Genomic DNA, 21,208 nt, shown 5'->3' on the forward strand with positions numbered 1-21,208 from the left:
TGTATCACAGGTCATAAGAGGTTTTTGTAGCAGCCAAGAGTCTTTCAATTCTTGTTTCAGGGATTTTTATCTTTTCTTCCTTTAGAAAAGTCTTCCAGTTCTGTGAGATTCCTGGCTCGTCTTCCAGTTCTGTGAGATTCTTGGCTTGTCTTCCAGTTCTGTGAGATTCTTTGCTCGTCTTGCATGCACTGCTCTTTTGAGATCTAGACACAGATTTTCAATGGTGTTCAGATCAGGGGACTGAGGCCATTGTAAAACCTTCAGCTTGTGCCTTTTGAGGTCGTCTATTGTGGATTTTGAAGTATGATTAGGATCATTATCCATTTGTAGTAGCTGTCCGCTATTCAAGTTCAGCTTTTTTACAGATTGTGTTAAGTTTGCATCAATAATTTGTTGACATTTTATTGAATACATTATTTCCTCTACCCGTGAAATGTTCCTTGTGCCATCGGGCTGCAACACAACCCCAAAGCATGATTGATCCACTCCCATGCTGAATGGTTGGCGATATTTTCTTTTCCTGATACTCTGTGCTCTTTTTTTTTTTTTCCTCCACACATACCTTTGATCATTGTGGCCAGAGTTCTATTTTAACCTCATTGGTCCACAGGACTTGTTAAGGCTTGCTAAGATGTCCCTTTTGTATACTTCTGATGCTAAATTTTATGGTGAGAATGCAGGAGAGGTTTTCTTCTGATGACTTTTCCACGAAGGCCGTATTTGTACAGGTGTCTCTGAACAGTATAACAATGTACCACACCTGCAGAATTTGCTAAATCTTCCTGAAGGTCTTTGCAGTCAGGCAGGGCTTCTGAATAGTGTCTCTAGCAATCCTACGAGCAGCTTTCAAAGACATTTTGCTTGGTCTTCCAGACGTTATCTTCTCCTCCAGTGTTGGTGTTAACGTCCATTTCTTAATTATATTTAAGACTAAAGCGGGCTTTACACGCTGCGACATCGCTAGCAATGTCGCTAGCGATAGCACCCTCCCACGTCGGTGGCGCGTCACGGGGTGATCAGTCCCGTAGCGAACAATATCGCTACGGCAGCATCACACGCAATTACCTGTTCACTGACGTCGCTGTGGTTGCCGAACAATCTCTCCTTTAAGGGGGAGGTTCGTTCGGCGTCACAGCGATGTCACTAAGCGGCCACCCAATAGAAGCGGAGGGGCGGAGATGAGCGGCCGGAACATCCCGCCCACCTCCTTCCTTCCACCTCCTTCCTTCCTCATTGCCGGCGGCCACAGGTATGATGTTGTTCCTGCGGTTTCACACATAGCGATGTGAGCTGTCACAGGAACGACAAACCACCTGCGTTCCAAATGAGGAATGATTTTTTAAAAATGAACGACGTGTACATAACGAACGATTTGACACCTTTTTGCGATCGATACTGATCGCAAAAAGGTGTCACGCACAACGACATCGCTAACGAGGCCGGATGTGCGTCACCAACACCGTGACCCCGACGATATCTTGTTAGCGATATCGTTGTGTGTAAATGGGCTTTTAGGAATAGGCAACTTGTAAACGCTTTGAAATTTTCTTATAGCCGCCTCTGGCTTTCTGGACCTCCACCATTTTCATTTTCAGAGTGCTAGGCAGCAGCTTAGAAGAACCCATGGCTGCTGTTTTTTAGCACAGCGATAGTGGAGGCTGGGTTTTGTAAAGCTGTGAAATTTGCATCACCTGCTCTTTCCTAACGATAATAGTGAAGAAGCCATTACCCTGACAGGCTAATTAAGAGCTGAAATCTTGGTCTCCAATATTATTTTTTTTTCTTGCTAAAATGCAAAGTAAATGTATAATCTTTAACATTATGCCGTTTAAACATCATTGTGTCTTCAACTTGCTTAACTGTTCACAATCACAGTAATTTTGAACAGGGGTGTAAAAACTTTTGCATGCCACTGTAGGTCCATTTCTGACCCTTAGTGACTTTGACCTTTTCTTTTTTTGGGTGATCTTTGAATGATGGCAGTGCAGAAGTCAGATTTCTGCTGCAGTTAGCTCCCTCCCAGCCATAGACGATGCAGAATAAACCAGGACCTTGAAAATTGGTGGGCGCCCCATAGGTACCGTTCAGGGTAGCAGATTTCACAGTTCCAGTGCCAAGTTGAAAGTACCTGGTTGAGACCATTAAAATATGTATGGATCTGTTTTATTTTCGGCTATAAACACTCAACATCCGGGCGTCGGAGCTGATAACAGCTGGTCAGTGGGGATGCCGGTGTCAGACTCTTATTGATTGGATACTAATGACACATTCTATGTATAGGTCGGTAATATTGAAATAGCAGAGTACTCTTTACCAATCGTTCTGTTGTCCTGTTTGTGTGGCCAGCCTTTAACCAGCTCCTGATTGACGTTGGTCGTCGGTCATTTATGTCTCTGTACATCTTAACAGTGTGGCTACTTGATATCAGTTTCCATGTATCGCTTCACCATTGGGACCCTGTTAAAATAAGACAAGTCCCCTCCTAATGTGTGTTTTCCAAGCTGTACTCTGCAGCAGGGCGCATCACTCATCTCCTCGCCCGGGCAAAGCTCCGTCCTCCCGCACACAATAGAAATCAGAATCTATCATAACTATGTCAGCTTTAAAGAAATCTATTTTTTTTTTTTGCCTGTGTCCTCTGGTCTTACACTCCCTGCAATGTTTTTTTTTTTTCTGTAAATGTCAATTATGGCCACAAAGGAAAATTTTGAAGCGGATGCAGCAACCCAACCATCATAATTACCGAAGAATTCTGAAACATGAATGTCATCCCTGAATTATTTCTGCGCATATTATATAACGTGTCAGAGGGAGACGCTTTCTCTGCCCTTAAGTTGTCTGCTTTAATTAATGCAATTATACTACCAGTAAAATAATTTCTGGAGCATCTTTTCTTAAAACTTTGTATTTTGGTTCCTTCATCATTCCTCTTGTCATTTTACTTTAAAAAAAAAAAAAAGGTCAAACTTGTCACATCTTTTCCAATAGGACATGTCCTTATCACGCTGTCCAGTTGCAGAGTGCACTGTCACACTGTAGAAGGGGCACACCCCTCTGACAATAGGACATGTCCTTATCTCGCTGTCAAGTTACAGAGTGCACTGTCACACTGTATAAGGGACACACCCATCTGACAATAGGACATGTCCTTATCTCACTGTCCAGTTACAGAGTGCACTGTCACACTGTATAAGGGACACACCCCTCCGACAATAGGACTTGTCCTTATCTCACTGTCCAGTTACAGAGTGCAGGGTCACACTGTATAAGGAACACACCCCTCTGACAATAGGACATGTCCTTATCTCACTGTCCAGTTACAGAGTGCACTGTCACACTGTATCAGGGACACACCCCTCTGACAATAGGAGTAGCATCTGTACAGTTCCAGGAGGAATAACTGAGGATCAAGTACGAATGATTTTCTGCTTTAGCATTGTAACTAGTAATATTGATTAAAACAGAAAAATCAGGAGAGGTGACTTCCTCTTTTAATACTTGTCCTATTATGCCACCGATGCACATAAGTGAGATGTGTGTGAGGAATGGGAGTACGGATCTGTGTACAAGCAATGGTAGATGGGTCACTCTCTATCTGCTCCTCCCATACCTGACCAGCTGCCGGAGGTAAATCCAGGAAGGACGATGCAGGGGATGAATTTCACCTTATTTATTCACAATACCTTGGCTTGATAAGGTAGGAAGTCAGTAAGGATGAAGGGATGGATGAGGGTTATAAGATGGAGGATAGAGGTAACAGGAGAATACTCTCTTAAAGGGAACCACCTGTCACCAGATTTTACGACTATAAGCTTCACCCACCACCAGTAAGCTCTTATATACAGCATTCTAACATGCTGTATACGGTGTGTCCACCCATATCCTGTCCACCGCCTTTAACTTGAGAACGGCGGCAGCTATAGGCATAGAAGTGGTGTCTAGGTATAGTAAAGTAGCCATGCGCTACACAATGAAACCACCTATAGCGCCACCTGGTGGAAAACAACGGAGTTAGCATTTTTATCTCGAACACGGAACAAGATAGAGAAAAAAAGTGAATTACAAAGTTGTAGGGCATCATCAATTCAATATGAATCGACACCTTGCATACAGAAATGCTATGATATGAATCCCATGACCCCCCCCCAAACAACATTGCATGCTGGTCACGCATATAGCGCTCATTTAACTTTGATACTTAAAGTGACCACTGTCAGCTGCAATGCACATCTGGACTCTGGACAGCATACTGTATCTTGCTGCACGTTGTGCAATATGGTGGGTGACACGTTTGCACAAGCATCTGTGATACGTCGTCGTAGGTCCTGCAATGTTGGTGGAGGGTCGCATACACCTGCTGTTTGATGTAACCTCACAGAAAGAAGTCCAATGGGGTCAGGTCAGGTGAGCGTGGAGGACACTCCTCGCAGCCACCATACCCAATGACTTGTAGGAAGGTCTCCATGAGGTATCGCTTCACGTCCTCAGCCTTGTGAGTTTTACACGTTCTAATCATAGCATTTCTGTATGCAAGATGTCGATTTGTATTGAATTGATGATGCCCTACAACTTTGTAATTCACTTTTTTTTTCTGTATCGCGTTCCTTTTTCGAGATAAAAATGCTAACTCTGTTGTCTTCCACCAGGTGGCGCTATAGGTGGTTTCATTGCGTAGTGCATGGCTACTTTACTATACCTAGACACTACTTCTATATCTATAGCTGCTGTCGTTCTCAAGGTAATGGCAGTGGACAGGATATGGGTGGACACACTATAAGAACTGAGGCTGCTGTGTAGAACGTAAAAATGACTTTATAATACTCACCCAAGGGGCGGTGCGGTACAAACTGGTTGGATGGGTACCGGTACCAGCACCACCTCTTTCGCCATCTTTGTCCTCCTTCTGAGGCCTTGGGTGCATGATGCATCCTACGTTATCCACAATAGCTGGCCCACTACAATACTTTGATCTGGCCTGCTCTGGGCAGATCAAAGTGTGCCTGCGCAGGACCTCAATGGCAGCGAGTGTGGATGACATAGGACGCGTCATGCACCCAGGCCTCAGAAGGAGGAGGACAAAGATGGCCGAAAGAGGAGGTGCCGGTACTGGAGAACGTAGATACCCATTCGACCAGTCTGCACCGCACCTTTAAAGTGAACCTGTCAGGTGCAATATGCACCCATATCCACGAGCAGTTCTGGGTGCATATTGCTAATCCCTGCCTAACTGTCCCTGTATACACTAGCATAGATAATGAGATCTTTAGAAAAAGTATTTCTAAAGATCCTTTATGATATGCTAATGAGCGAAGGGACTAGTCACAAGGGCATTAGTTCCTGCGCTCATTCCGCCATCTAAGCACGTTAACGCACTCACAGGGGTGTGTTAACATGTTATTTAATGCCCATTGCCCAGTGTCGTCAGCGGTGGCGCACGTACCTGTGTCCGTTGTCATCACTTCAGACGCCGGTCTAGGGACAGTGTGTATGATCAGAAGTCCCCGACATGACTGGAAGTGCTGGTACTTCTGTTCATGTGCACTGCCCCGCGTCGACAACGAACACAGGTACACGTGTCACGGCTGATGATGCTGGGCAATGGGCATTGATAGCGTGTTAGCATATCCCTGTGGGCATGCTAACATGTTAAGAGGACAGTCTAGTCTAGGGAAATAACGCCCTTGTGACTAGTCCCTGCGCTCATTAGCATATTATAAAGGATCTTTAGAAATACTTTTTCTAAAGATCTCTTTATCTATGCTCCTAGATACAGGGACAGTTAGGCAGGGATTAGCAATATGCACCCAGAACTGCTTGTGGTGCTAGTTGCATATTGCACCTGACAGGTTCCCTTTAAATGCTGATGCACTTTTTTTGTCAAGATGGCACTAACCAGAAATAAAGGTTGTGAGGAAAAGATAGAAGTAGCAGAGAGAGGCATTATGGGAAAATTACAATATAATAGATGAAAAACATATTACATCGGTGACCAGTAGATGGCAGCAAAGTACAACAAACAGTGTACACAATACTATACTGTATGTATAGAATGAATGGAAGAAACATATCAGATTGAATATATAGTATGTCCTTTTCTGCAGAGACTGTCTGGCAGCTCATGTCCATTTTTGGGGGTTACACACGACCAGTTCTATCTCATCACCTGGGCTGTTGCGTTTCGCCATTATCCCTTTATCTGGCAGTGCAAGTACTTTTCTTATATTTGTTATTTTAATAAATGTCCTCGCTTTTTTATTTTATTTATTTTTTTTCCTCAGATATAAAAAAGGAGGAGAAGCTCTGCTGGTGCTGCTGCCGTCCGAAGTGAAGGGGATGGCGCGGCAGCTGGACGAGAAGAAGGTGCCCATTAATGAAATCAAGTACGTGCGGTGATCAGAGTCTATAATACTCTGCTAATTGGGGACCACTTTTAAAGATTTTTAAGGAAATGTAAAACTAGTTTTGAGGTTGTGTGGGGTTTTTTTTTATAAAAGGTGGGGTGGGGGGGTGAACTTGAGCCTTCCACAACTTATGTAATGGGGGCTAAAATAAAATAAGCCCTTTAAATGTACACCTACTACTTTTATGCCTTTGCCGTCTTCTCCCATTCAGAGTGTCTTAAAGCAGGTCTTTCACAAAACATGCCACATAAATTACTAAATTAGACCTGATGAGGCTGGTGGTCTTGCTATGAAAATCCAGGTCAGAATAATTAATCCTTTATGGAAGTATGTTGTGAATACATTTTCCAGTTTGGGGCTCCCTCTTGTGGTTAGTGCTGGCGGTGCAGTTGATTTGTGGAATGAAAGCCACACACCTGCGGAGGACTGGCAATCAGGCATTTCTGATTGGACTATATAACAGAGCAGTTTCTTCCTGTTACTTGCTGGTGCTCAATGGATATCCTGTGTGTAAGGCCTAAGCCATACGGCGAGAAAATGGGTGTGAGTGGAGTGCGATAAAACATCGCATTCCACTCGGACCAATTTTAGCCTGTGTGCCAGCGCACATAAGCCATTATTTTCTCAGCCCTAATCAGACTGAGAAAACAAACACAGCATGCTGCGGGTGCAATGCGAGACTTTTTCTCTCGCACGCATTCAAGTGAATGGGGCGAGAGAAAAATCGCACTGCACTCGCGGTACACAGGTGCACCGCGCGTGCAGAGCGAGAATCGCAATAGCCGGCTACGGAGGAGAGAGGGAGATAAATTCACCCCTCCCCAGAGCCGGCCCGCCCCCCGCAGCTGAGGTCCGCTCGCACAGTCGGACCTCAGTCGCATGGATACTAGCATGACACTCTGCTTCTTCTGTGCTGCTAGCGCGAGACGAGTGTCATGCGTGCATCGCAGTAGTGCCCCGTGTGGTCCTGGCCTTAAAGACATTTTGAAATCAGCCCTGCTCACTACCAGAATTTCTCACAGATGAGTGGTCTTGTGCTTCTGCTTATTGTTTCCACTTTCTTGCAGTTTTTTCTGTTTTGCTACTAATGCATGATTCCCATTTTGTCTGAGTGGGGTTCTTGGTGGAATTGGATCATTCCCTGCTGGGGAGTGTCTGTATACTTAGCTCCATGATTCTGCAATGTCTTTTGTCATGCTTGGTATTAATTCAGTCCCTCATCTATATTAGTGTTTTTGGATCCCAGTAACATCTGTGCTGATCTAGTGGGGGAGAGGCCGTGTGTCCTCAGGGGTTTTCCATATCAGTCGTGCTGGTATTTATTAGGGTTTTTATGGCTGCAGATAGGCTCCTTCCTATCCTTTCCTATAAAGATAGTTAGTTTGGGCATCATCTTTGCTGAATCTGGTTTCTAGCTTTGTATTGTGTTTTCCTATATCACTGTAGCCTTTCCATGTGGGGGGCTATCTATATCTTTGGGGATTGCTCCGAGGCAGATTAGCTTTCTTATATCTATCTGTAAGAATATTTAGTTCTCCGGCTGTGTCAAGACGCCTAGGTCATCGTAGGCTCGTCCCACGGCTACTTCTAGTTGTGTGTCAGGATTAGGCCTGCAGTCCGTTAAGGTTCCAGCCAGTCTGTTACCTTTTGGGTTTCCGCATTTTTTGATCCTCCCCGCTCCCTGAATCATAGTAGAAGTGTAAACATGACAATCTGTACCTGCCTAGTCTGATTCAACATAATCAATGTATAGCCAGCATTATTCTTTGGAGGTGTTTAAAGGCCCTGGCACACACAGAGATAAATCTGTGGTTGCAGTGAAATTGTGGACAATCAGTGCCAGGTTTGTGGCTGTCTACAAATGGAACAATATGTCCATGATTTCACTGCAACCACAGATCTGCCAAAGATTTATCTCTGTGTGTGACGGGGCCTTAAGGGTCGGTGCACACGGAGCAGAAACTGAACAGAACAGCAAAGTTTCTGAGGAGTTTCTTAGTATTTGGAGAGTTACCGCTCAGTTTCAGCTCCAAAACCTCCTCAGAAAACCTCCCATGTGCACATAAGCTGCTTAATGAACTGATATCCACTTCCAGGTTGATGGAATAGCTCATTATTTTATTGTAAAATGGTACAAAAAGTCTATAAGGACAAACGTGTTTTTGATCCTGGAATAGGATCTTCATCAGGTTTCAGACACACATGAAAAATATTTCCATTTCCAAAGTGATGAAGTTCAGCAATTAGATGGCTTTGAATGCTCTGGTTTTTGCATTGCTTTCCTTGATTCTCCATTGCCAGTGCTAGTGGTCCGCCAAAGAGAAGCGGCTGCAGGCGACTTATTTCTATACTGCTGTGCCTGCTGGCAGAGCTCATAAGGTGTGCATATTAAGAAAGCATAAGATTCATAATATGTCCATCTTTCATTACTACTAGAGTTGAGCTGACTTCTAATAATCCGGGTCCGGAGGATCCGTCACGGGTTGGAAAATAAGTCCGGATCCCATCCGGACCTATGTATGTGAATGGGGAGTGGATCCAAGACGAGAGAGAGAATTAAAGAGAGAGAGAGAGAATTAAACATTTTTTTAAAAAAATTCCGGATCGTGCAGCCGGATTCCCGGATCGGACGCTGAAACTGTGCGGATCCGGATTTTTACAGTTCGGATCTGCTCAACGCTAATTACTACCTAAAGGATCACGCATATTCCTCGACTATTTATCAGATTCACATAACCTGGATGACATTTCCTCAGTGTCCCTCCTCCCTGCTGTGATCTCACACTGCTCAGTATAAGCTGCAGCTCTCAGTCAGGCTGAGTGGATGGAGACTGAATACAGTGGACTCCTGAGTTGTCTCATTATAAACTACTCTTCTTCATATCAGGATTACGCAGCCATTATGACTTTTGTTTTTAAAGTAATCAGGTCTGAGGGCTTATATAATGACATATATACGGTTGGTTTGTATTGTGAAAGCTGGGCTTTAAATTAGCTGAGGTGGGTTATGAATGAGCTTAAAGGGATCCTGACAGGTGCAATGTGCACCCAGACCTACGAGCAGTTCTGGGTGTATATTGCTAATCCCTGCCTAACTGTCCCTGTATCTAATAGCATAGATAAAGGGATCTTTAGAAAAAGTATTTTTAAAGATCCTTTATGATATGCTAATGAGCGAGAGGACTAGTCACAAGGGAGTTAGTTCCCTTGACTAATGAACCCCCTTAGCATGATAGAGCGGTTTTTCCTGTACTCTTAGCATGTTAACACGCCCACAGGGACATACTTGCATGCTAAGGGGGCTGACTAGCCAAGGGAAGTAACACCCTTACAACTAGTCCCTGCGCTCATTAGCATATCATAAAGGATCTTTAGAAATACTTTTTCTAAAGATCTTTATCTATGTGACTATAAGAAGAAGAGAGGGGAGCCAGCACGATCTGAAAATGGCATGCGTCATATAAAAAGTGAAAATTCACAGATTTATTCCAACTGTTCTATAATACAAAATGAGATTTTTAGCAAATAATTGATCAATTCTTTGAGCCACCCCTGCCAACGTCACTGTGACTATACTATGCATGGGTTCACTGGTATGTTTTTATATAATCATTTCACACACACTGGGAAGTTTTTGTCTTGTATATGTCATTAAACAGTGTGGATAAATTATTCAAACCCCATATAGTGCACTAGTATAATGCCGCCATACTTTGGACATAAGTAATGCCACTACACAATACTCTCAAATCTTTCATCCAACGATAGCCGGAGTGCGTTCATTAATACCACCGCTATATCCAGCAGCTCTTCCGTACGTCGGCGCATGTGCACAGGGTTCAGAACTTTAAGGTAGATAATGGTTACTGGTGAAAAGTACCGTATTTTTCGCTTTATAAGACGCAGCGGAATATAGGACGCACCCCAAACTTAGACATTAAAAAAAGGTAAAAAAAAAAGAAAAATGGGGTCCGTCTTATACTCTGGTGTTCTCTTACCGGAGGGGGGCAGCAGTGGTGGTGAAGCAGGGTCACAGGAGGTACAGGTTGTGCTGGCAGGTGCGGCGGGTCAGTGGCAGCGGGGTCTGTGGTGGCAGGTGCCGTGGTGTCCGTGGTTGCAGGCGCGGTGGCGTCCGTGGTGGCAGGAGCCGTGGGGGTCCGTGGTGGTGGCAGCAGCGGTGGCGGGTGAGCCGTGCAGCAGGCCGGTGCAGTGAGTGTCCGCAGTCACGGTTCAGTGGTGGCAGCGGCGACGGCTCAGTGGTGGCAGCGGCGGGGACTGCTCAGTGGTGGCAGCGGCGGGGACTGCTCAGTGGTGGAGCAGACGGATGCGGTGTTTTCCCAGTGTGTCCGCGGTCCCGATTCAAGTAATGGCGCCCGGAGCGACGAATGCGCAGATGGAGCGCTCATCCAAGAGCTCCACCGCGCGCCATCATTTGAAAGTGGGACCGCGGACAACTGGTAACATGCTGCACAGCCGCCCGCCCCGCATGCACAGAGTGGCAGCCAGCAGGCTGCCTGCCCACCCTGCGTACAAGCCGCCGGGTACCTGTGCTTGCATGCGGTGGCAGCCGGGTACCCGTGGCTGTGTGCGGGCGGCAGCTGAGTGACTGTGTGCGGGCGGCAGCCGGGTGCCTGTGTGAGGGCGGCAGCCGGCTGCCGCCCGCACGGGCACCCGACTGCCGCTCGCACACAGCACCTGGCTGCCGCCCGCACACAGCCATGGGTACCCGGCTGCCACCGCACGCAAGCACAGGTACCCGGCTGCGACCCCACACAGCACCCGGCTGCCGCCTGCACACAGCCACGGGTATCCGGCTGCCACCGCACGCAAGCACAGGTACCCGGCCGCTTGCATGCAGCCACAGGCACCCGGTTGCCCGATCGCCTCAGACAGGACTCCCAACCCCCCCCCCCCACCCCCAGGTACCCCCCATTTTCCTCCCAAATTTTTGTTAATGGGGCGCTATAATTTAGTTCTATTAGTTATTTGCTACGTGGACACCTCCACGTTTGTTCTCCCGGCATTTGCCAAAACTGGATCCGTCCATCAGTCCAGTAGTGGCGGTTTTACACCGCTCCATCCCTCTGCAGTAACCGTCCATCGTCCGCGATGAGCGAGCTCCAGCCGCCGCCGTCCACCGCTACATACTCTCAATAACAGATTAATATGGTAATTTGCTGTAATGATCGACTATTGCAAATGACTTTATGGTTATTATTCATCATTGTTATTAAACTAAAGACTTTATTTTTTTCTTTTTCCCTTCAATTATTAAAATTAAAACCCTGTAATAAGCTAAAAGCAGATTCTGCATTATAAACTAATTGAAAAACAAATTAAAAGTAAATTACATTGAGCAGCTGAGTTACCGCATTGTGCCGGAGATTGTACGTCCCATTTATTAAAGCACTTTGCTTTTTTTATTTATTTATATTATTTCTTTTCCCCTCAACCCCCAGAATTAATCCTGAGAAGCTCCTTGATGTTCAAGGGCGACTGGAGGCGTTTTTGGCCCAAGAACAAGAGCTAAAAGAACGCGCCCAAAGGGTAAGTGTGAATAATGTAGTAATTAAAGGGGTACTCCCAACTATCCACGAGATCCATTTTTGCTTGTGGGACCCCCACTGATAGCCATGATGGAGCCATTCTCCTATAGCCTGGAGGGGGGCGCATGTGTCCTGACATTATATTTCGGGTCTATGGCATCGATGGAGATGACAGAGCACTGTGCTGCCTTCATAATCACTTCCAGAGATGATGAGTGTAGCGGGAGGCTGCATGTTTCCTATCATGATATTCCAGGTCTATGGCCCCGATGGAGATGGCAGAGCACTGTGCTACCATCATAATCACTCGCAGAGATGATGAGTGGAGCAAGAGGGTGCATGTTTCCTGTCATGGTTTTCTAGGTCTATGGCACTGATGGAGATGACAGGACTGTGCTACCATCATAATCACTTCCAGAGATGACGAGTGGAGTAGGAGGGGGCGCATGTTTCCTGTCTTGATATTCCGGGTCTATAGCCCCGATGGCAGAGAATCAGGCTGCCATCCTAATGCCTCCCAGATATGACAAGTAGAGTGGGAGAGTGCATGTTTCATCTCATGATATTCCAGGTCTATGGCACCGATGAAGATGGCAGGACACCGGGAATCATTATAATCTCTCCCAGAGATGACGAGCGGAAGGGTGCATGTATTCTGTCGTTATATTTCGGGTCTGTGGCACCAAAGGCAGAGTACCGTGCTGCCATCATAATCGCTCCCCGAGACGACGAGTGGAGCGGGAGGGCGCATGTGTCCGGTCATTATATTCCGGGTTTATGGCACCAGTGGCGATGGCAGAGCACTTCGCACCATTATAATCTCTCCCAGAGATGATGAGTGGAGCGGCAGGGCACGTGTTAGCCCCACATAAAATGATCGGAGTGGCGGTCACACATGTGCTCTCCCAGTCCAAACACTCAGTTGACTTGGGGACCCCTACTAATGTGATCTCTGGAGGTCCCAGGAATCATATGTTTCTCTCCAATCCTGTGGACAGCCTCTTTCAGGGGGTATTCTCATAGTAGCAGCTGATGCATTTTGTTAGTATATCCTTGTTAATAGGATTAAGTTAAAACAAGCAACTATGCAGGTTACCTTTTATTAAAATCTTCCCTGTTCTCCAGAACGGAGGGATTTTTAATTTTATAGTTTGTCAGTGGTCCGTTTTGTAGCCAAGCAGCATGCACTTGCAATATTTTTGCTAAAGGGCTTATAAGCGCTGCTCTGAAGCTAGATCCGTTCCCCTGAAGGGCTTGTAAGCGCTGCTCTGAAGCTAGATTCGTTCCCCTGAAGGGCTTGTAAGCGCTGCTCTGAAGCTAGATCCGTTCCCCTGAAGGGCTTGTAAGCGCTGCTCTGAAGCTAGATCCGTTCCCCTGAAGGGCTTGTCAGCGCTGCTCTGAAGCTAGATCCGTTCCCCTGTGCTCCTCAGATGATGCAGAGGCATGGGAGATTGCACTTCTCTGGCCAGTGACAATCATGCAGCTGGTCTGAACTGTCAATCAGGAGCTTGATGCCTCCCCACCCAGCAAGCAGGAAGAGGGAGTAGTGCACTCCTGAAGAATGGGAACAATGTTGACCAATATTATTAGTATACTTTGCTTACAACCAACAATCCAGTTAGTCTGGGCCTGAATTTGTATGCCGCTCTCTCTGCCCCCTCTTCTTTTTAATTTACAAGTACAAAAAGAGGGGGGCATTTGGAGGAGAAGGTGGTCTGTTCTTCCCAGCAGTTGGTGTTGAATGCAACTTTTTGATATCCTTCAAAAAGAGATTTTCTGCTGTGACTTAAAGGGAAACGAGTATTGCAGCACATTAACATCCATGTTCCATGTGGTATCACTACACCCTTGGTAAACCCCTATTTGCACCATTGATTCGTCCTGGAAATAGGAATGCCCCAGTGATGAGAAGGTAAATATAAAACTTCACTATTTCAGTGATTTAAAATATTGTTCCTGACATATCACGGAGGTAAAGGCAGACAACGCGTTTTGGCATTCAAGCTTTAGTCATGGTGATACATTTGACTAAGGCTTGAACGGCGAAACGCGTCGTTTTGCCCTAACCTCGATGATGTGTCGGGCACAATATTTTAAATCACTGCAATAATAGTGAACTTTTATATTTACATTCTCATTGCTATGTCCTGTATTTGCCTCGACCCGCACCAGAGCAGTCCATGCGGGGGACGCCATTCCCACCCAATGAAAGTGGCAAGCTGACGTTTTTCTCTTGGTTGCTTATTGATTGGTACTATGAAGAATTTCACGCAATTTTTTGTTTTTTCTCTTTAGTGTTTTGTTTCCTATTTGCGATCAGTCTATTTAATGAAGGACAAGGAAGTCTTTGATGTCTTCCAGTTGCCTCTGGCACAGTACGCTCGGTAAGTAGATGGCATGTGTTTGCGCTTGATTTTTTTTTTTTTTTTTTAAATGGTTTTTCCATTTGTTGTCTGGGCTTTTCTGTGACATTTTTATGGGGTAACCCTTTAAGTATTTGCAATTTTTTTTTTTTTTTTTTTAAGGAGGAATAACAAGGAAAATTGTAAAATGTAAACCCAATATGTGCTGCATGAAAAGTCAGGGCTGAGCGGTCCTGAAACACTCACTTTTTGGCTTTATTGATCTCTGCTCCAAAAACTGATCAGCAAAAAAAAAAACCAAACAAACTTTTGTGAGCGTATCCAGAGGCTAGCTGTGTAGAAAATCTGTTTGTACAATTTTCTGGGCAGAAACTGAGCAGAAACTCCCAGGTGGTAGAGGAGTTTTGACATGTGGAGGAGGATTTGGGGAGTTTCTGCTCCAAAATCTACTGGAAAAACTGTATCCACATTGCCCGAGAGTTTGGGGGTTTGTTCGCACGGAGTTTTTTCTTTTCAATTTTGCAGCTGATCATGGAGTAGGGGGTCTTCTCCAACTTTTTTTATTTTTTTATTTTTCTGTTAAACCTAGCAAAAAAGTAAACAATTGTCAGAATTGTGTATCTTTTTCATCACTTGAGCTCCCTCTTCCTTACCAGGAAAAGTTTTTTTTTTTTTTTTTGCTACATCTTGAGAGCCATAACTTGATTTTTATTCTTATTTTTTTTAATGAGCATGGTTTGTAGTACTTCTCTGGGGTCTTTAATTCTCATTTTTGCTATTTAAAGTAATCTGTCAGTTTGTTTTTGCTACCTCATCTGAGAGCAGCATGATGTAGGCAAAGAGTTCCCGAATCCAACGATGTATCACTTAGATTACTGGCTGCAGCCGTTCTGACATAGGCAGTCAGAATTTTTAGCTTTAGCCATGTAGCAGAGCTGAGAAAGCTTCCCCCGCCCACACCAGGCTCTCTATAGAGATTGTACATTGACAGTGAGGTGTCAATCAGAGGAGGGGCAGTGCACGTTGCAGCAATGATAATGATCATGCCGCTTAAACAAACATGGCAAATAAACAATAGAAGGACTTTGACAAGACAGGCATCCCTGAACTTTCTGTGATAGCCCTTACAGCACGCTGGCTTCAGCTTACCTAGCAAAAACCTGCAGACAAATTCCCATTAACTATGCAGCCATCGGTCACACATGCTCAGTTGTCTCATGGTTCCCTCCGTTCCTGACATAAATTTCTGCTTCCTGATTTATAAATCTAGTTATCCAAATCGTTGTGTTCCTCGTCTTTTGTGTCTTCCTGAGGACCACACCCCCTTGGCTAATAACTATATTTATATATGGAGAGTAGGGATCATATTCAGGAATGGAGACGAACTAGAACAAAAAAAAAGCAGCCCCAGATCCAGGAGAACAGCGGCATTTACACCAGGTAGAAATATATATTTCAGGTGCCCATACATTTTTGAGCAGAGTTGCTTTTACACACTAACAACATTTTGTCTTCGGTGGCCTCCTGCCTCCAGGAGAAGAATCGAGCAAGTTGAATTTTACATATGAACTTTTTGTTCTCGGGGGAAACAAGCCAACGCTAGGGGCGTCCGTCCAGTGGCCCACCCACCCTCCTCCACTGAAAAACACATGCCTTCTGGGCATAGGGAACCTATATAGAAACAATATCTACCAGCAGATATAGGGTTAACCTACAGGTAAGTAGCATTAGATCATGTTAGTCTGTTGAACTGGTGAGAGGGTGCAGGGAGAAAATTTTAATTTATATCCTCCCTTCAGCTGTTCGCTTTTAGCCATTGGGATGCAGTAGGTATCAATTACAGTCATCAATCCCTATATAGTGAGTAGCTGTAATCACTGCCCGGGACCTTGACAGCTTGTTCTGCACACTCACGCTGCACAGCAAAGTGTCAATCAATGTGCAGGTGATTGATTACAGCTGTGCTCACTATATAGGGATTGGTGATTTTAACCGCTCCCTGTACTGCCCCAATGACTAGGTGCAAGCGGCTGCAGGGAAGATAAAAGTTTCTCCCTGTAGCCGCAGCTCAGGTTTAGCAGCCTAACATCACTTTAAGGCTTTTTATTTCCAGGTTACTGCTATATCTGCTGATAATTTGGTTCACTTCAAAACGTTTGCCTTTTTCAATAGTCTCACTTCCTGATCCCTAGTGGGCCTCACCATTGTCTCCCTCCCCTGATTCCAGGAGCTGAGCTGTACAGAGCCCCATCAGAGATAGAGAATGCATGCACCTCCTACATTCATTCTCGGAGACCAGCCCAGGCTGCACTCTCCTGTCTCCGGACTATGAATGTAATGGAGATTTATATGCCCCACCACTGCTCCATTCAGACTGGGCTTTGTAGATCCCCAATTTTGCCAAGTGGTTTGGAAGTTATCCCTTAGTCTTTTAAAAATGTAAGAACCACTTAAAGGGACTTGATTAGCATTTCTGCAATGTAATCTGAAGATGGCATGCTGCAAGATTTAATGGGAACCTGTCAGGTGCAATATGCATCCAGCACCACGAGCAGTTCTGGGTGCATAGTGCTAATCCCTGCCTAACTGTCCCTGTATCTAGTAGTATACATAAAGAGATCTTTAGAAAAAGTATTTCTAAAGATCTTTTATTATATGCTAATGAGGGCTGTGACTAGTCACAAGAGCGTTACTGGTTAATCAGCCCCCTTAGCGTGTTAGCCCGCTCCCGTGCTAACATGCTGATGAATGCGCAGCGTCAGAGGATGATTGCACTCACCTCTCTGCCATCGCGTCCGTGTCCTAGATTTCTGCTCAGTGCACATGATTTTCGGTCATGCGCCCTACATGGCTTTGAAGCCAGGACTTGTACACCCGGCTTCATAGTGCACATGACCGAAAGTCTGGGATCATGCGCACTGAGCCGAAATCCGAGACTGCGACGCGATGGTAACAGAGAGGTGAGCGTGACCATCCTCGGATGCTGCGCATTCATTAGCATGAGGCCAACTAGCCAGGGGAAGTAACACCCTTGCCACAAGTCGCTGGCCTCATTAGAAAAATACTTTTTCTAAAGATCCCTTTATATATGCTACTATAGCCTGGGACTGCTAGGTACGGATTAGCAATATGCACCCAGAACTGCTCTTGGTTCTGGGTGCATATTGCACCTGACAGGTTCCCTTTAAAATCGAGCATTCAGTCCTGCCCCTATCTCTCTTTTTTTTTGTTTACCTGCAATGTTAGTATAAACCTCTTATCTTTATCATTAGTGGGTCTCAGCAGAGTTATAGTCTGTCTCCGCCCCCTTCTGTGATTAGCAGCTTCTGTGAATAAAAATCTACACTGTAAGCCTGGTGTGGGCGGGTGCAGCCCCCAGAGCTCTGCTACATGCAAAATCTAAAATCTTTCACTGTGGCAGAACGGCTGCAGCCACTAATCTAAGTGATATATCATTGAACTCAGGGTCTCTTTACCGGCATCATGCTGCTCCCAGATGAGGTAGCAAAAACCTGCTGACAGATTCCCTTTTACTGTGCAAATATCACTGGGCTCAAGTTCTTATCCAAGTGAAATAAATAGACTTTTCCCCGCTGAGTCTTTGATCTCGTGCCCTGAGCTTCAGTTTCCTCCTAAGTGTTATAATTTGGTTTGCTGCTGTTCCTACCCCCCAAAAAAAATAAAAAAAAATAAAAAGCAAAGTATGAGATTAAATATTCTGTCTGCGTGCTGCCAGTGTGACTCATCCGGACTGTTCTGTGGCCTAAATGTTACATGGAAGCGCCTGGCACGCACAGGCCATCTGGCCAGGGAAATGAAATGTAACTTTTTGATTAGAACAATTTATTCTTTAATTACGGCCGATGGCGGGCTAACCTCTGCTCCGGCAGGGACGCCCTATAGCTGCCGCTCTGTACCGTCAGGAGTCAGTGTCAGGAGCATGCTGTCCTCCTACTTATTAGATCTATACTTTCTACATTGAATATGTAAAGCAGCAAATCTGTATGTGAATCAGTGATTTTTGGAGAGCGACCCCCCCCCCCTCCCTTCCTTCCCCCTTCCTAGGGAGCCGAAGATTCACTGACTCATTTTGCATATTTTTTCCTAACCTGTATTTTATGCTTCTTCATGGCTAGTAATAAGGATCTTTGTGGATTCCTGATTTGTTTTTTTAGCAAAATACCGGCATTACCAATAAAATAACTATGCTGGAGCACGTTAGATTTACAGTATGCTCTGCTATTTCTCCTGCAAATGTATAAATGCCGTATATTTACACCCCAAATGTCACCATTTCCCTCATCTGAAGAATATAGAGAAAAAATGCAAATGCGTGTGCTGCTTTTGTTCCTTGGTACAAGTTGGACAGTTTCTTAGCTGAAGCTCATGATTTAACCAACGAAAGGGGTCTTCATCAGGACTCTGCTACTAAACCTTATCCTCCTCTAACCTATTGTGTATCTAAAATGCCTATATTGGCTGCCATCTTTATTTATTTTTTCAATGTTGACTCCATAGAATGGAAAAGGCCAAGTTCTTACCCTTTTGGGGGGTCTTCTTTCTCCATAGAAGGAGGTCTCCCACCCATCGTACTCTTAAAGGGAACCTGTCAGCAGAAATTTCGACTTAAACCTAACAGATTCCCCCTCTGCAGCTCCTGGGCTGCATTCTAGCAAGGTCCCTGTTAGTATTGTGGCCCCTTTCTGACCCAAAAAAAGAGTTTATATCGAGGTACCTTTTTGGCTTCTGATTCTCTAAATGTGTCACGGGGGCGGGCTGCCTGATGGCCGTTATTCTGCCCCCTGTTCCTGTATGCCGCCCCCATCGCCGATTTCTATACTTCTGGACGCCGCCCACTGCTCCAGCCATCCCCGCGCATGCCCAGTGCTCATCTCTCGTGGATGAGCACTGTGCCCAGTGTCACCGGTGGTGACGTGCGCGCAGGGTTTAGATTATGGGCGGTGCTGTGATGTTAATTACCAAGCAACCGCCCATAATCGCGGGACCGCGCATTCCCCCTCGGCCTGCTTTCTGCGCAAGCGCGCTGCAGCTGAACTCACGTCACCTCCTTCCCATCTTGCCCTGAGGCAGGAAATAGATGGGAGGAGCGCGGAGCAGTGACTACACCGATCAGGAGGAGTTCAGCTGCAGCGCGCTTGCGCAGAAAGAAGCAGGCCGAGGGGGAATGCGCGGTCCCGCGATTATGGGAGAGATGAGCACTGGGCATGCGCGGGGATGGCTGGAGCAGTGGGCGGCGTCCAGAAGTATAGAAATCGGCGATGGGGGCGGCATACAGGAACAGGGGGCAGAATAACGGCCATCAGGCTGCCCGCCCCCGTGACACATTTAGAGAATCAGAAGCCAAAAAGGAAGCTCGATATAAACTCTTTTTTTGGGTCAGAAAGGGGCCACAATACTAACAGGGACCTTGCTAGAATGCAGCCCAGGAGCTGCAGAGGGGGAATCTGTTAGGTTTAAGTCGAAATTTCTGCTGACAGGTTCCCTTTAATCGTCCACTTAACAAACCAGAGTTATGTTTTCATTCTCGTCCTTTCTATTCCCATCGAGACTACAAATGTGTCTGTATTTTTTTACCTCTGACATTAAGCTTTACTGATTGCCCTCGTACAGGTCATTGGGTCTTGCTGTAGCCCCAAGAGTTCGTTTCCTTCAGAAAGCCCAAAACTCAAAGAGTTCTGAAAGCAAAGCAAGCGAGGATGTCCAGGACCCTGGCAGCATCAGCGATGAGGAAATTGAGAACTTTAAGTCCCGGCTCGTTGGGAAGAATTTTGATCAGACTGTAAAAGTAAACACGAAGAATGATGAACCATCCAGTGGAGACAGCGAAGAGGAGGACGATTCAGAAGAAGCTGAGGGCTCAGAGAAAACCAGAAAACAATCTACTTTCCAGCTTGTAGATGATGATGATGACGACGACGACGATGACTGCCGAGACGTGGAGATTTTTACAGTAAAAAGGAGAGATGTGTTTGGCGTTAATGATGGCGACAAATCTCCGGTGAGTCTATATATATTCTTATTTATTACATTGCCAAAAGTACGTGGAGCTTCTGTGACAAGTTTGGTGCCGTCACCAATACGTAATTGTGAATGTCGTCTTTGCATATGACTAACCAATTTTTATTTTTTTTAGCCCTTGCTTTGTACTGGAGTTCATAATGTCATTCTAATAATTCAAAGGTGCTAGTAATCCTCAAATAATGTTATTGTATATTGTATCATCGGTTTTCTTCTTTGGGACCTAGAGGCGTAGCCCAAAGCATTATAGCTTCGCGGCTAGACTTTCTAATTGACACTCTGCATTTGGCCAGAACCATTCTCCTGGGTGACCTCCAAACCTAATCTCAGGAGAGCAGTATTTCTACAGAACTCCCCTCTCTCTACTGCAGGTTCATTGATGGTGGAGTGGTATGTTTGTGTTTTTAGTTGTGTATACCCAGGATTCTCTTCAAGGGGAAAATGTATGATGTAATGTGATAAAACATTGACGCTCTTCGGTTGGGATAAAACGTTGACGCTCTTCGGTTGGGATAAAACGTTGACGCTCTTCGGTTGGGATAAAACGTTGACGCTCTTCGGTTGGGATAAAACGTTGACGCTCTTCGGTTGGGATAAAACGTTGACGCTCTTCGGTTGGGATAAAACGTTGACGCTCTTCGGTTGGGATAAAACGTTGACGCTCTTCGGTTGGGATAAAACGTTGACGCTCTTCGGTTGGGATAAAACGTTGACGCTCTTGGGTTGGGATAAAACTTTGTTCTTCGATTGTGATAAAACGTTGACGTTCAGCGATTGTGGTAAAACTTTGACGTTCTTCGATGGTGCCTTGGTGTTGATGAGCTTGTAGTCTGCCGTCGTTGGTCCACATAGAGTCCAT

General features: G+C 45.4%; 1 protein-coding gene across 1 annotated transcript in view; it reads left to right on the forward strand.

Moving 5' to 3' along the window:
• Window positions 1–21,208, forward strand: part of DDX10 (DEAD-box helicase 10) — a 349,483-nt gene that overhangs the window by 118,586 nt on the left and 209,689 nt on the right. Inside the window, exons 10-13 of the mRNA XM_075337422.1 lie at window positions 6,279–6,380; window positions 11,861–11,948; window positions 14,243–14,331; window positions 19,942–20,329. Of these exons, the coding sequence (XP_075193537.1) occupies window positions 6,279–6,380; window positions 11,861–11,948; window positions 14,243–14,331; window positions 19,942–20,329 (667 nt within the window). The remainder of the gene's footprint in view (window positions 1–6,278; window positions 6,381–11,860; window positions 11,949–14,242; window positions 14,332–19,941; window positions 20,330–21,208) is intronic.

This window comes from Anomaloglossus baeobatrachus, chromosome 2 (genome assembly GCF_048569485.1).
Source record: "Anomaloglossus baeobatrachus isolate aAnoBae1 chromosome 2, aAnoBae1.hap1, whole genome shotgun sequence".
Lineage (NCBI taxonomy): Eukaryota > Metazoa > Chordata > Amphibia > Anura > Aromobatidae > Anomaloglossus > Anomaloglossus baeobatrachus.